The sequence below is a fragment of the Dendrobates tinctorius genome, unplaced genomic scaffold (genome assembly GCF_039654945.1).
Source record: "Dendrobates tinctorius isolate UK_male_01 unplaced genomic scaffold, ASM3965494v1 ptg000293l, whole genome shotgun sequence".
Classification (NCBI taxonomy): Eukaryota; Metazoa; Chordata; class Amphibia; order Anura; family Dendrobatidae; genus Dendrobates; species Dendrobates tinctorius.
This window is the reverse complement of record NW_027361960.1, coordinates 9,423,018-9,436,396: the sequence shown is the minus strand read 5'-3', so window position 1 is coordinate 9,436,396 and position 13,379 is coordinate 9,423,018. Positions and strand designations below refer to the sequence as shown.

Sequence of the window (13,379 nt, the reverse complement as noted above, 5' to 3'; positions counted from 1 at the left end):
TGTAGATAAATTCCCAAAGTAGGGTCACTTGAGGGGGAATTCTGCTCTTATAGCAAATAGGGGCTTTGTATATGGAGTTCGCAAACTATTCTAGGAAAATCTGAGCTCCAGGAGGCAAACAGTATTCCATCCATCCAGAGTCTCGCCATATGGCCAAACAGTACTATACAGTTGTACAGTCACATATGGGGTATTTCCACATTAATCAAAAATTGTGGACGTGCCATTTTTACTCATTTACCAGCGTAAAAATGTCAAATCTGGGGCTAATTCAAAATTTGTGGTAAAAATTTAATTATTTTTTTCTTTACTGCCAATAGTATAAAATTCTGTAACCCACCTGTGATGTCAATATCACTGCACCTCTAGATGAATTCATTGAGAGGTGTAGTTTGTAAAATGGGCTCTCTTGTGGGGGATTCTGCCATTCTGGCATCTCAGGGTCAATATGACATGGTACCCTCAAACCAGTCCAGCCAAATCTGAATTCCAATATGGCACTTTTTCCATTCTGAACCTTGCACTGTGCCTAAAAAGTAGTTTTCGAATATTCAGGAATAATTAGACAAACTCAGGAGAAATTGCACAACAAATTTTGGTGTCAATTTTCACCTGCTATCCTTTGTGCCAATGAAAAGAAATTGGGACTAAAAACATTGTTGGATTTTTTTTCCTTGATTTTCACATATCAACGATATAAGTTTCTGTGAAGCACCAGTGAGTTCAAGATGCTCACCACACATGTAGATAGATAGAGGGTTCTAGTTTCCAAAACGGGACCACTGGGCTCTCCAAACCTGAGAAGATAAGCCATCAATGTAAAAGTAGTGGACAACCTCTTTAATTACATTTCTAACTTGGGAAAGGGGAACTTGAAAACACTTTGCCATCTTCTTAAAGCCTTCTCCTGCTTTATAAGAGCTTCCATCATTTTCAGACTGTTAGGCACCTGCTTAGAAGAAACCATGGCTGTTTTTTGGCACAAGGTTAGGGGAGGCTGGAATTTATAAAGCTGGTAAATTTGAATCATCTGGCCTTTCCAAATGATGATGGTGAACAGGTAATAACCCTAACAGGCTAATTAAGGTCTGAAACCTTTGTCAAAAAGTTATCTCAGCACACAAATCTCCAAGGATGCCCAAACTTTTGTATCGGTCCATTTTATTTTTTGTAATTTTTAAAATGTAAATATATTGTTTTTGCTTAAAATACAAAGGAAATGTGTCATTTTTAACTTTAGGACTTTTAGAGAAGACTTCATCTTCAACTTGCTTAACTGTTCACAATAACAGTAATCTTTTGACCAGGGGGGCTTAAACTTTTACATGCACTGTATGAAACATCCAATTGTGACCTTATTTTTATTCCAAGTTCCAAGATGTATTGATTAAAAAGATGTAATTTGTTTGTGGGACACCCACTTTAACTAGATACTGCAATACACCAGCACTGCAGAGAGAAACAAGATCGCAGGCTCAAAAGTCTCCCAAGGGGACAAATCAACAATATATATATGCCCCCCCAGGGTCGGAAAATCTCCGGATTCTCGGCCATCACAGTGATACAAGAAAAAAATCAAGCCCCCCCCCCTTTGTCACCCCCTAAGTTAGATAAAAAAATAATAAAGTTGAAAAAAAAAAAATTGTATTTTTCCTATTCTTTGCAGTTAGGATTGGGGTGACAGTTGTGGGGTTGGAGTTGGGATTAAGGTTAGGGCTGTGTTAGGTTTGGAGTTAGAATTGGTGGGGTTTCACTGTTTAGGAACATCAGGGGGACTCCAAACATGACATGGTGCCCACCATAGATTCCAATCAATTTTGCATTCAAAACGTCAAACGGTGCTCCCTCCCCTTCTGAGCTCTGCCATGCGCCCAAACAGTGGCTTTCCCAAACATAATGGGTATTTGCGTACTCATGAGAAATTGCACAACAAATTGTGTGGTCCATTTTCTCCCAATACCCTTGTGAAAATGAAAAAGTTTGGGTCTAAAATAAATTTTTTGGGTAAAAAGTAAAATCTTCATTTTTTTCCTTCCACATTCCTGTAGTTCTTGAACGTGGTTTTGTGCACCTTGAGGGGTGCAGTTTTTAGAATGTTGTCACCTTTGGGCATTTTCTGTCATAATGACTCGCCAAAGCCAGCCAAATGTGAGGCGGTCCTTAAAAAAATAAAAATAAATTAATATTATATATATATATATATATATATATATATATATATATATATATATATATATATATATATATATATATATATATATATATTATATATATAATTTTTTTTTTCCGAAATTGTGCTGATGTAAAGTAGACCGGATTTACAAATTTCAAAATGTCAAATTTCCATTTTCTCCATAAATAAATGCAAGTCTTATCAAATAAATTTACCACTATCATGAAGTACAATATGTCACGAAAAAACAATCTCAGAATCAGCGGGATCTGTTGAAGCGTTCCAGAGCTACTATCTCAAAGTGACAGTGGTCAGAAATCTAAAAATCGGCGTGGTCATTAAGGTCAAAATTGGCTCGGACACTAAGGGGTTAAATGTCCAGCCAATTTTTTTTCCTCTGTGTGTTGTGGTTTGGAGTGGAAAGTCTGCAGACCTGGCTCCAGGAGGAGCTGAAGACATATGGTGGTCTGAGCGGGCGAACCCCTCAGATATAAGGACTTTGCTGTGATTTCACTTTTGTTTTGCTGTTATGCCAGAAAGGTCATGTTAAGGCTAAGTGCACACGTACCGGAATTCTAGCGGAAATTACCGCGAGAATTCCGGAATTCCAGTCCGCGGGAAAATCGCATTTTAAATTCCCGCGATTTTCCCGCGGAAAAACTAGCATTTTGCAAGCGTAATTAGCTTGCAGAATGCTAGCGTTCTCCAAGCGATCTGTAGCATCGCTTGGAGAACTGATTGACAGGTTGGTCACACTGGGCAAACATAGTGTTTGACCAGTGTGACCAACTTTTTACTACTGAGGCCGCCTATGCAGCATCAGTAGTAAAAGATAGAATGTAAAAAAAAAAAAAAAAAAAAATAGTGTTATTCTTACCCTCCGACGTCCCGCGCATCCGTTCCCAGTAATCCTTTGCGAAAATGCCCGCGATGACGTCAGTTCTCGCGGGATCGCGACGTCTCGCGGTAATTCGCAATGATGTCGCGCGAATGACCGCGAGACTTCGCGATCCCGCGAGAGTGGACGCCATCGCGGGCATTTTCGCAAAGGCTTACTGGGAACGGGAGCGTGAAGAGAGGCAGGAGGACTGCACAGGACGCCGGAAAGTAAGAATAACAATATTTTTTATTTTAAATTTCTATTTTTTACAGGGGTATGGTACCCAAAGCCCGGAGGACAGTCTCCTCTCATCCGGACCGTGGGTACCATCCGCAAATGTACTGCTTACTTTCCGCATGGTGTGCACAGTCACATGCGGAAAGTAAGCGGAACAATGCATTCCTATGGGTGCGGGATCGCCGCGATTCCGCAAATTAATGAGCATGCTGCGGTTTTTACCGCGAAGCGATTCCGCCGCGGTAAAAACCGCAGCATTAGCACAGCATTGCGGAATCCCATAGGAATGCATGGGATGCTTATTTTTCGCGTTTTCGCGGCAAAATCGCGCGGTTAAAACCGCCGCGGAAACGCGAAAAAAAAGCCACGTGTGAACTCAGCCTTATTTTACTGAACGCTGCTATGGTTTATGTTGTTCCACAATAAACCAGCAGGCGAGTTACCCAAGAAGTGTTCCTGTGTCTACTTCTGAAAGCAGCTTATTAAGTCAACCCATAAGTTGATTTATCATTGAGCCCTATGTGGCTTTATATTCACTTCTTCACTGTTCTTTACTGCCTTTATGAACAATTCTTCTTACTAAAATATGATTAAACAAAAATTTATCAAAATGCTGTATGAACTCCAAAAGAGTATTAAGGCACCTTGCCATAAAATAAACAAAAACAAAAAGCAAAAAACACAATGCTGGGTCTAAGGAAAAAAAAAAAAGGCAACATTTTTTTTTTCCTTCTACAAACTTCCTATTTATTTTTTTTAACCCCTTCAACCTCTGGTCCTTTTTCGGTTTTGCGTTTGTTTTTCGTTCCCCTTCTTCCCAGAGCCATAACTTTTTTATTTTTCTGTCAATATGGTCATGTGAGGGCTTCTTTTTTGCGGGACGAGTTGTACTTTTGAACGACACCATTGGTTTTACCATACCGTGTACTAGAAGACAGGAAAAAAAAAATTCCAATTGCGGTGAAATTGCAAAAAAAGAGTGCAATCCCACAACTGTTTTTTTTTTTAATTTTTTTACCATGTTCACCAAATGCTAATACTAACCTGCCATTATGATTCTCCAGGTCATTACAAGTTTGATGATACGAAAAATATGTATAGGTCTTTTATTTAAATGGTGGGAAAAAAAAATTGCGCCATTTTCTGAGACCTGTAGCGTCCACATTTTTCAAGATCTTGGGCTGGGAGAGGGTTTATTTGTTGCGTGCCAAGCTGACGTTTTTAATTATACCATTTTGGTGTGGATCTTTTGATCGCCAGTTATTGCATTTTAATGCAATGCTGCAGCGACAAAAAAAAAAAAATTCTGGCGTTTTGACTTTTTTCGCTATGCCGTTTACCGATCGGATTCTTTTTATAGCTTGATAGATCGGGCGATTCTGAATGCAGCAATACCAAATATATGTTTTTTTTTATTATTATGGTTTTATTTTGAATGGGGGGTGATAACTTTTATATTTTTAAAAAGATTTTTTTTCACTTTTTGCATGCTTCAATAGTTCCAAGGGAGACTAGATACTGCAGTTGTCCGATCGCCTCTGCTACACACAGGCGATGATCAGATCACCTTTGTGTAGTAGAAATGCTCACTTGCTATGAGCGCACTCATAGCAATCCGGCAATAACCAGAGGGGATGCCTGCAGACCACGGGTTGTCATGCCAACCGGCGGCCATGTGACACGTGCGCTGATGAGTGGGATTAGTGCGCCAGAAGCGCATCAATCACATTAAATGCCATTGTCAGAGATGAACAGCAGCATTTAAAGGATTAACAGCCGTGAGTGGATCACGAGCTGTTAGGGGCACATGTCAGCTGTTCAAAACAGCTGAAACGAGCTGGGAAAGATGTGAACTCAGCACCGGAGTCCACATCAAAGAGAGGGACATGACATGTGTCGTACATATACGGTGCATGTTGTCAAAGGGTTAAAAATCACACATTTGGTTTGACTAATCATTCTGACCTGGTTTTTTTTGTTTTTTAAAAGGTATATTTGAAGACAGGCCTACTTTACTATCAGAACTACAAATTTGTGGTATAGTCTCAAACTGGTAGCAGCAGAAACTGGTTTGAAAAAAAAAAAAAAAAAAAAAAGATTTGGGAACAAAGTATCAATATTTTACATTAACCCCTTCATGACCCAGCCTATTTTGACCTTAATGACCTGGCCATTTTTTGCAATTCTGACCAGTGTCCCTTTATGAGGTAATAACTCTGGAACGCTTCAACGCATCCTAGCGATTCTGAGATTGTTTTTTCGTGACATATTGGGCTTCATGTTAGTGGTAAATTTAGGTCGATAATTTTTGCGTTTGTGAAAAAATCAGAAATTTGGTTAAAATTTTGAAAATTTCGCAATTTTCAAATTTTGAATTTTTATTCTGTTAAACTAGAGAGTTATGGGACACAAAATAGTTACTAAATAACATTTCCCACATGTCTACTTTACATCAGCACAATTTTGGAAGCAAAATATTTTTTTGTTAGGAAATTATAAGGGTTAAAAGTTGACCAGTGATTTCTCATTTTTACAACAAAATTTACAAAACCATTTTTTTTTAGGGACCACCTCACATTTGAAGTCACTTTGAGGGGTCTATATGGCAGAAAATACCCAAAAGTGACACCATTCTAAAAACTGAACCCCTCAAGCTACTCAAAACCACATTCAAGAAGATTAACAACCCTTCAGGTGCTTCACAGCAGCTAAAGCAATGTGGAAGGAAAAAATGGACATTTTAATTTTTCCAACACAAATTTCCTTTCAGCATCAATTTTTTCATTTTCACATGGGCAACAGGATAAAATGGATCCTAAAATTTGTTGGGCAATTTCCCCTGAGTACACCAATATCTCATATGTGGTCATAAACCACTGTTTGGGCGCATGGCAGGGCTCAGAAGGGAAGGAGTGCCATTTGACTTTTTGAATGGAAAATATGCTGGAATATTTAGCGCTTGCCATGTCGTGTTTGGAGAGCCCCTGTGCGCCTAAACACTGGAGCTCCCCCACAAGTGACCCCATTTTGGAAACTAGACCCCCCAAGGAACTTATCTAGATGCATAGTGATCACTTTGAACCCCCAGGTGCTTCTCAAATTGATCCGTAAAAAAAAAAAAAGTACTTTTTTTTCACAAAAATTATCTTTTAGCCTCAGTTTTTTCATTTTCACATGGGCAACAGGATAAAATGGATCCTAAAATTTGTTGGGCAATTTCTCCTGAGTACACCGATACCTCATATGTGGTCATAAACCACTGTTTGGGTGCACGGCAGGGCCCGGAAGGGAAGGAGCGCCATTTGACTTTTTGAATGGAAAATTAGCTCCAATCGTTATCGGACACCATGTCGCGTTTGGAGAGCCCCTGTGTGCCTAAACATTGGAGCTCCCCCACAAGTGATACCATTTTGGAAACTAGACCCCTTAAGGAACTTATCTAGATGTGTAGTGAGCACTTTGAAACCCCAAGTGCTTCACAAAAGTTTATAAGATAGAGCAGTGAAAATAAAAAATCATTTTTTTTAGCACGCTATTTTTTTTTCACAAGGGTAACAGGATAAATTGGACCCCAAAAGTTGTTGTCCAGTTTGTCCTGAGTACGCCGATACCCCATATGTGGGGGATGACCACTGTATGGGCACACGTCAGGGCTCGAAAGGGAAGTAGTGACGTTTTGGTATGCAGACTTTGATGGAATGGTCTGCGGGCATCATGTTACATTTGCAGAGCCCTTGATGTACCTAAACTGTGGAAACCCCCCACAAGTGACCCCATTTTGGAAACTAGACCCCATAAGGAACTTGCCTAGATGTGTGGTGAGCACCTTGAACCCCCAAGTGCTTCACAGAAGTTTATAACGCAGAACCGTGAAAATAAAATCTTTTTTTTTCCCTCAAAAAATGATTTTTTAGCCCACAATTTTTTATTTTCACAATGGTAACAGGAGAAATTGGACCCCAAAAGTTGTTGTCCAGTTTGTCCTGAGTACGCTGGTACCCAATATGTGGGGAGGGACCAATGTTTGGGCACATGTCAGGGCTCGGAATGGAAGTAGTGACGTTTTGAAATGCAGACTTTGATGGAATAGTCTGCGGTCGTCATTACGTTTGCAGAGCCCCTGATGTGCCTAAACAGTGGAAACCCCCCACAAGTGACCCCATTTTGGAAACTAGACCTTCCAAGGAACTTATATAGATGTATGGTGAGCACTTTCAACCCCCAAGTGCTTTACAGAAGTTTATAATGCAGAGACGTGAAAATGAAAAAAACATTTTTTTTCCACAAAAATAATTTTTTAGCCCCCAATTTTTTTTATTTTCCCAAGGGTAATAGGAGAAATTAGTCCCCAAAAGTTGTTGTGCAATTTTTCCTGAGTACGCTGATACCCCATATGTGGGGGTAAACCACTGTTTGGGCACACGTCGGGGCTTGGAAGGGAGGGATCACCGTTTGACTTTTTGAACGCAAAATTGGCTGGAATCAATGGTTGCACCATGTCGCGTTTGGAGACCCCCTGATGTGCCTAAACAGTGGAAACCCCACAATTCTAACTTCAACCCTAACCCCAACACATCCCTAACCACAGTCCTAACCCCAACACATCCCTGACCCCAATCCCAACCCTATCCATAACCCTAACCCCAACAAACCCCTAACCCCAACACTAACCATAACACTAACCACAAGCCTAACCCTAGTTCTAACCCTAACCCTCATTCCAACCCTAACCCTCATTCCAACCCAAACCCTCATTCCAACCCAAACCCTCATTCCAACCCAAACCCTCATTCCAACCCTAACCCTCATTCCAACCCTAACCCTCATTCCAACCCAAACCCTCATTCCAACCCAAACCCTCATTCCAACCCTAACCCTCATTCCAACCCTAACCCTCATTCCAACCCTAACCCTCATTCCAACCCTAACCCTCATTCCAACCCTAACCCTCATTCCAACCCTAACCCTCTTTCCAACCCTAACCCTCTTTCCAACCCTAACCCTCTTTCCAACCCTAACCCTCTTTCCAACCCTAACCCTCTTTCCAACCCTAACCCTCTTTCCAACCCTAACCCTCTTTCCAACCCTAACCCTCTTTCCAACCCTAACCCTAATGGAAAAAAAAAATAAAAATATTTTCTTTATTTTATTAGTTATGCCTACCTATGGGGGTGATAATTGGGGGGTTCATTTACTTTTTATTTCATTTTGATCACTGTGAGCGTGATCAAAATGAAATAATGGAATCTGCAGCCGGCAGATTCGGGCGAACGCACTGTCGCCGCTGTCATTCAGTTGCGGGGGGGCGATCGCCGGTGGGGGGGGGTCGAATCGGTGTCTCTAGCCATGTCCGATGCTACTACAGCATTGGCCATGGCTGGATTGTAGTATTTCATCAATTTTCATTGATGAAATATTACTATCGCTCTGATTGGCTGTTAAAAGTGAAACAGCCAATCAGAGCGATCGTAGCCACGTGGGGGCGAAGCCACGCCCCCTGTGGTGAATTACAAAGCCCCCTGTATCTGCGGGTCAGGTGACCTTTCATTGACCCCGGTCACCCGACCCGCAGGGGGGCTTTGAATTCATGACACAGGGTATGCGTCATAGGTCTAATTGGCACCGACTTTCATGACTCATACGCTGTGTCACAGGTCGGGAACCAGTTAAGTACTTTAGTGTTGATTCAGTGTGATGGACACTCAGGATTATGAGTGATGTTTGCACTTTAGGGAAGATTGGTTCAAGCATTATACATATTCCCTTTATTCCCATCTCCTATTCCTTGGCTGAACTTCATGGACATAAGGTAATAAGAAAATCTGCTAGGTTATACATTTCTAAGTGCAGAATGAACCACAGAATATCATTTAGCCATACATAAGCCCATCATTTATTCCCAGCCTCAACTATTTCTTAGGTTTGCTGATGTCAAACTTGACAGGTGTAGAGTAAAAGGTGTATCGTATATCTAATGTCAAATGCAGCCGAGTTAATAAAAATAGCCAAGTGTCAGTGGGTTAAAATGCAGTTGGTCACATTGCCTTGACCCTTCACAGCTCATACAGCAGGGAGAGTTGGTAGTTAGAAAAAGATGTAGGTATATTCAGCCGTTACTATCAGCTCCACATGAACACTTCGTCCAACAGTGAAGCAACCCCTCATCAGCACTACGTGCAGTCTTTAAAAGTAAAAGTTCTTCTTTGTTTCCCAAGTCTTATAACAAAAAAGTTTCTACATTTGGCACTGCAATGATCATAATCTGAATAATAATGTAGACATATTTACAATGCATGAGAAAAATCATACAAACAAGAGCTGAATAGATGGAAACTAGATAAAAGGCCAAATATATACTATAAAAAGGAAGCAATCTGAGGAACATTTTAACATGAATATTATTGGTTAAACATGCCAGAAAGCAAAGGGCAGGCAAATGCTAAAATCGTTTAAAGGGACTATCAGAACAATGTTCCCAGTCTTCCCCAAATCTGTTGATATTTTCCTGTTACTTTCTGAAAGATAATGACACAGATTCATCAAGACCTACAATTTTCTTGACTGTCTTTATGAGGGGGTGCGATGAGGTCAGGCGCTCCCAATTCCTGAAGAGGTGCATCAGACCCACGCTATTTGAATCATAAGCAGCACGAATAAAACATCGGCTGTGGTAAAGGTAGACTAAACTAATGTTTAAAGAGCTCAGTGCTCCCCTGTTGGTAGAAAAGCCACAGCAAAAATTCTGATGGTTGGAAATCCTGGATTTCTAGTAAGTCACCTGCACCTCATTCCAGATCTGCAAACTTTTGAAGTTGTAGTAGTAAAGAAATAATCCAGCATCACTGTGGAACCTTAACCCCTTCGTGACCGGGTCAATTTTTTAAATTCTGACCAATGTCACTTTATGTGGTCATAAATCTGGAATGCTTCAACAAATCCCAGTGATTTAGAGATTGTTATTTCATGGCACATTATAATTTATGATAGTGGTAAATTTAGATTGATATATTTTGTGTTTATTTATAAAAAAATATCAGAAACTTGACAAAAATGTAAAAAAAATTGCAATTTTCAAACTTTGAATGATTATCCCTTTAATCCAGATAGTCATACCACAGAAAAACATTAATAAATAACATTTCCCTCATGCCTGCTTTACATTAGCACCATTTTTAAAACGCTAATTTATTTTGTTAGCCTTTTAGGAGGTTTAAAGATGTAGCAATAATTTTTCATTTTTTCAAGGAAATTTACAAAATTTATTTTTTTGAGGGACCTATCCAAGTTTGAAGTGACTTTGGGGTGCTATATATTGGAAAACCCCAAACATACCATTTTAAAAACTGTACCCCCTATTGAAAACTGCTGTCAGGTAGTTTATTAACCCTTCAGGTGATTTTCAGGAATTAATGCAAAGTGGTATAGTTGGAATGAAAAAGTGTTTGCTTACCAACCTAAATGTCACTAACTTCTGAACTGGCCCCTATAGCTGGCAGACTAAGGCCGTTATTTGGCCATGAACTGCTATGGCAAACATCAGGACCACACAATCATGATCTCGGTGTGTCAATTAGATTTAAGTGCAAGCGCCCACAATCTATTAACCATTTATTTGATGTAGTCACTTTTGACAGCAGCAACTAAGGGATTAAACAGATATGGATGGTGCCAACACCTATCATTTGAGATACAGCAAGTTGTCAGATATAGTGGACAGCTGTTGGATTGTCACCTGTATGGGGATGATATTCCCTTCTATCTCAGGTCAGTAAATATACGTATTGGCTGTCATGAAGGGGCTTAGTCTTCATTGGACAAACATATTGTGGACTCATAAAAAATAATTCTCCCAACCAGTTCAGTTTAGCTTTACACATGACAGGCTTGATTCATGAGCAGAAAACTTACCTGGAAAGTGAGGTATCTTTACACCATCCAATTTGTAGGAAACACCTACTTTAATTTCTGAAAAAACATCCAAAATGTCGAGTTTTGTAAGCGCCAGCCTGTAATGTAGATACCTTTATTATTCTAACATTCAAAACATTTTGGCAAGCAATGTAAAGGTAAAACAACATTATGTCCAAACTTACGCTGTGAATCCATTGATCATGTGAGCAAATCTGAGCAAAACCAGATCCAACCATCCACATCTTCTCCTCCTACCAGTAGTAACTCCAAACTCATGGCCACGAGTCTGGAGAATATCTCCAGTATCCTAATAAGAAACATGTAAACAAGGGTATGTGAAACTTACAATTCTTGTTGCCTTCCAAAAGTCAATTGCCTCTTAATAGTAAAAGACTCATCTGACAAGTAACCATTAGTGAATCTCATGCAAATATATTCACTATTTCAACAACTTACATTACTTTGCTCAGTCGGAAAGGCACCAATACCAACTCGAGTAGTGTATGCTTTTACCACTCCATAAACATCTCCAATGCTTTGAGGTGGAATGCCAAGGCCGGTACAAACTCCTCCAACAGTGCAATTTGAAGAGGTCACAAATGGATAGGTACCTGCCAAGTAGAATGAAATTGACAGTTCATTTAAAAATTATTTTCCGCTGCAAATTGTTCAGCTTTAAAATCTATAAATGTATTTTCAGCTGAGGTCCGGGGTTCAAATCCCACCAAGGACATCTGCAAGGCGTTTGTATGTTCCCCTCATATTTGCGTGGGGTGGGTTTCCTCCCAAACACATACTGATAGGGAATTTACATTGTGAGCGCTTTATAAGCAAAAGCATAATAAATAAAATTGTCAAAGCCCAAATACCAAATGTATCTGATATATAGTACAAAATTTCAAACAATTTTTTTTTAATTTAAAAAAAAAAAAAAAAAAAAAAAAAACAACAAACATTTAGATTTGTCCATTACACTCATTTATGGTGGGATACATTTGATCATAACCACTTTATAGTGAGTTGAGAGCAAGTACATCGCTGTTTCCAATACCAAGAGCGCCAACAAATAATGCTAATGCACTGACAATTGTCTGGCCTTCCAATTTAGTTAATCACAGCCGCCTAGTAACATACACACAAAATGAACCTATTATTTGGAACCGTTTCTGGTGCTCTACGGTCTGACTATAACTAAAGACAGGCTTGTAAACTTTCTATTGAGCCCATCTCTAATCTCCTCAGAGAGTTTCTGGTCTTTGTCTCCACAATCAGGGGATGGTGCGTCTCGGAAACCAGACCATCAGAGATGAAAGGGTTGACGGGGTAAAAGGTGATGGTTCCCTGGGAGTTTAATCCTGAAAAAATAGACAAATCAAAACACAGGCAGTTTGACGATTTGCACTGGCACCAGCAGCTATCAAGTCACCGTTCAAACTGCCACAAGACTGCCCAGCTTTGCCCAGGATGTCATCCAGAACTATGGCTGTGTCCATTTTGGTTGAGTCCGTATAAAGCAAATTCCAAAAATATATAATAAATTGGGTACCCTAGTTCAATGCAGTATGTGCTGTAAATTTTTTCATAAGAATTTGGGAAGTTATGAAATGTCCCATAAATGTCTGTTCCATTCCTGATCTAATGATCTAGACTTTTAGTTGAGAAGCATCTGAGCTGCACTTTATGTACACGCTCAGTAGTGAGGCAGTGCTGTGGAGTCGGAGTCGTGGAGTCGGATTCGGGAGTTAGGGAAATTGAGTCAGAGGTTTGGCTTACTGACTCCACATTTCTGTACAGAACATGAACAAAGAGCAACTCTCCAGCACATGGAATTAAACATAGCTTGGTCTTACACTGGACATCTCCCAGCCAGAATTTTAGCCATAGCGCCCTACGAGCAGCGTTAGAAAGGCCCACTGACTAGGCTGTCTACCTCACAAAGTCTGCTGATGTGTCTGCAAGAAAGGCTGCTGCTCCCTGCAGTAATGGTATTTTGGCCAGGATCTTTTTCCTTGCAACATTATCCTTTAGATCTGACTGTACAGGTCGCTGAGACAGTTGGCTTCAGGGAACCCACGGAGGACTCTTGTAGTAACAGTCCACCTTTCTATCCATAGAATCTTTCAGAATACCCATATCTTCAAAAGGCAATTAGATTTTCTGGATTATTTGGCCACTGCT

At 40.1% G+C, this 13,379-nt stretch overlaps 1 protein-coding gene across 6 annotated transcripts in view; it reads right to left on the bottom strand.

The window, feature by feature from the left end:
• LOC141072894 (adenylosuccinate synthetase isozyme 2) overlaps window positions 1-13,379 on the bottom strand; it is a 172,357-nt gene that overhangs the window by 30,524 nt on the left and 128,454 nt on the right. For all 6 annotated transcript variants that reach the window (XM_073560108.1, XM_073560109.1, XM_073560107.1 and 3 more), the window contains 3 exons: window positions 11,658-11,812; window positions 11,384-11,508; window positions 11,199-11,296 (listed from right to left, as the gene is read on the bottom strand). In XM_073560108.1, the coding sequence (XP_073416209.1) occupies window positions 11,199-11,296; window positions 11,384-11,508; window positions 11,658-11,812 (378 nt within the window). The remainder of the gene's footprint in view (window positions 1-11,198; window positions 11,297-11,383; window positions 11,509-11,657; window positions 11,813-13,379) is intronic.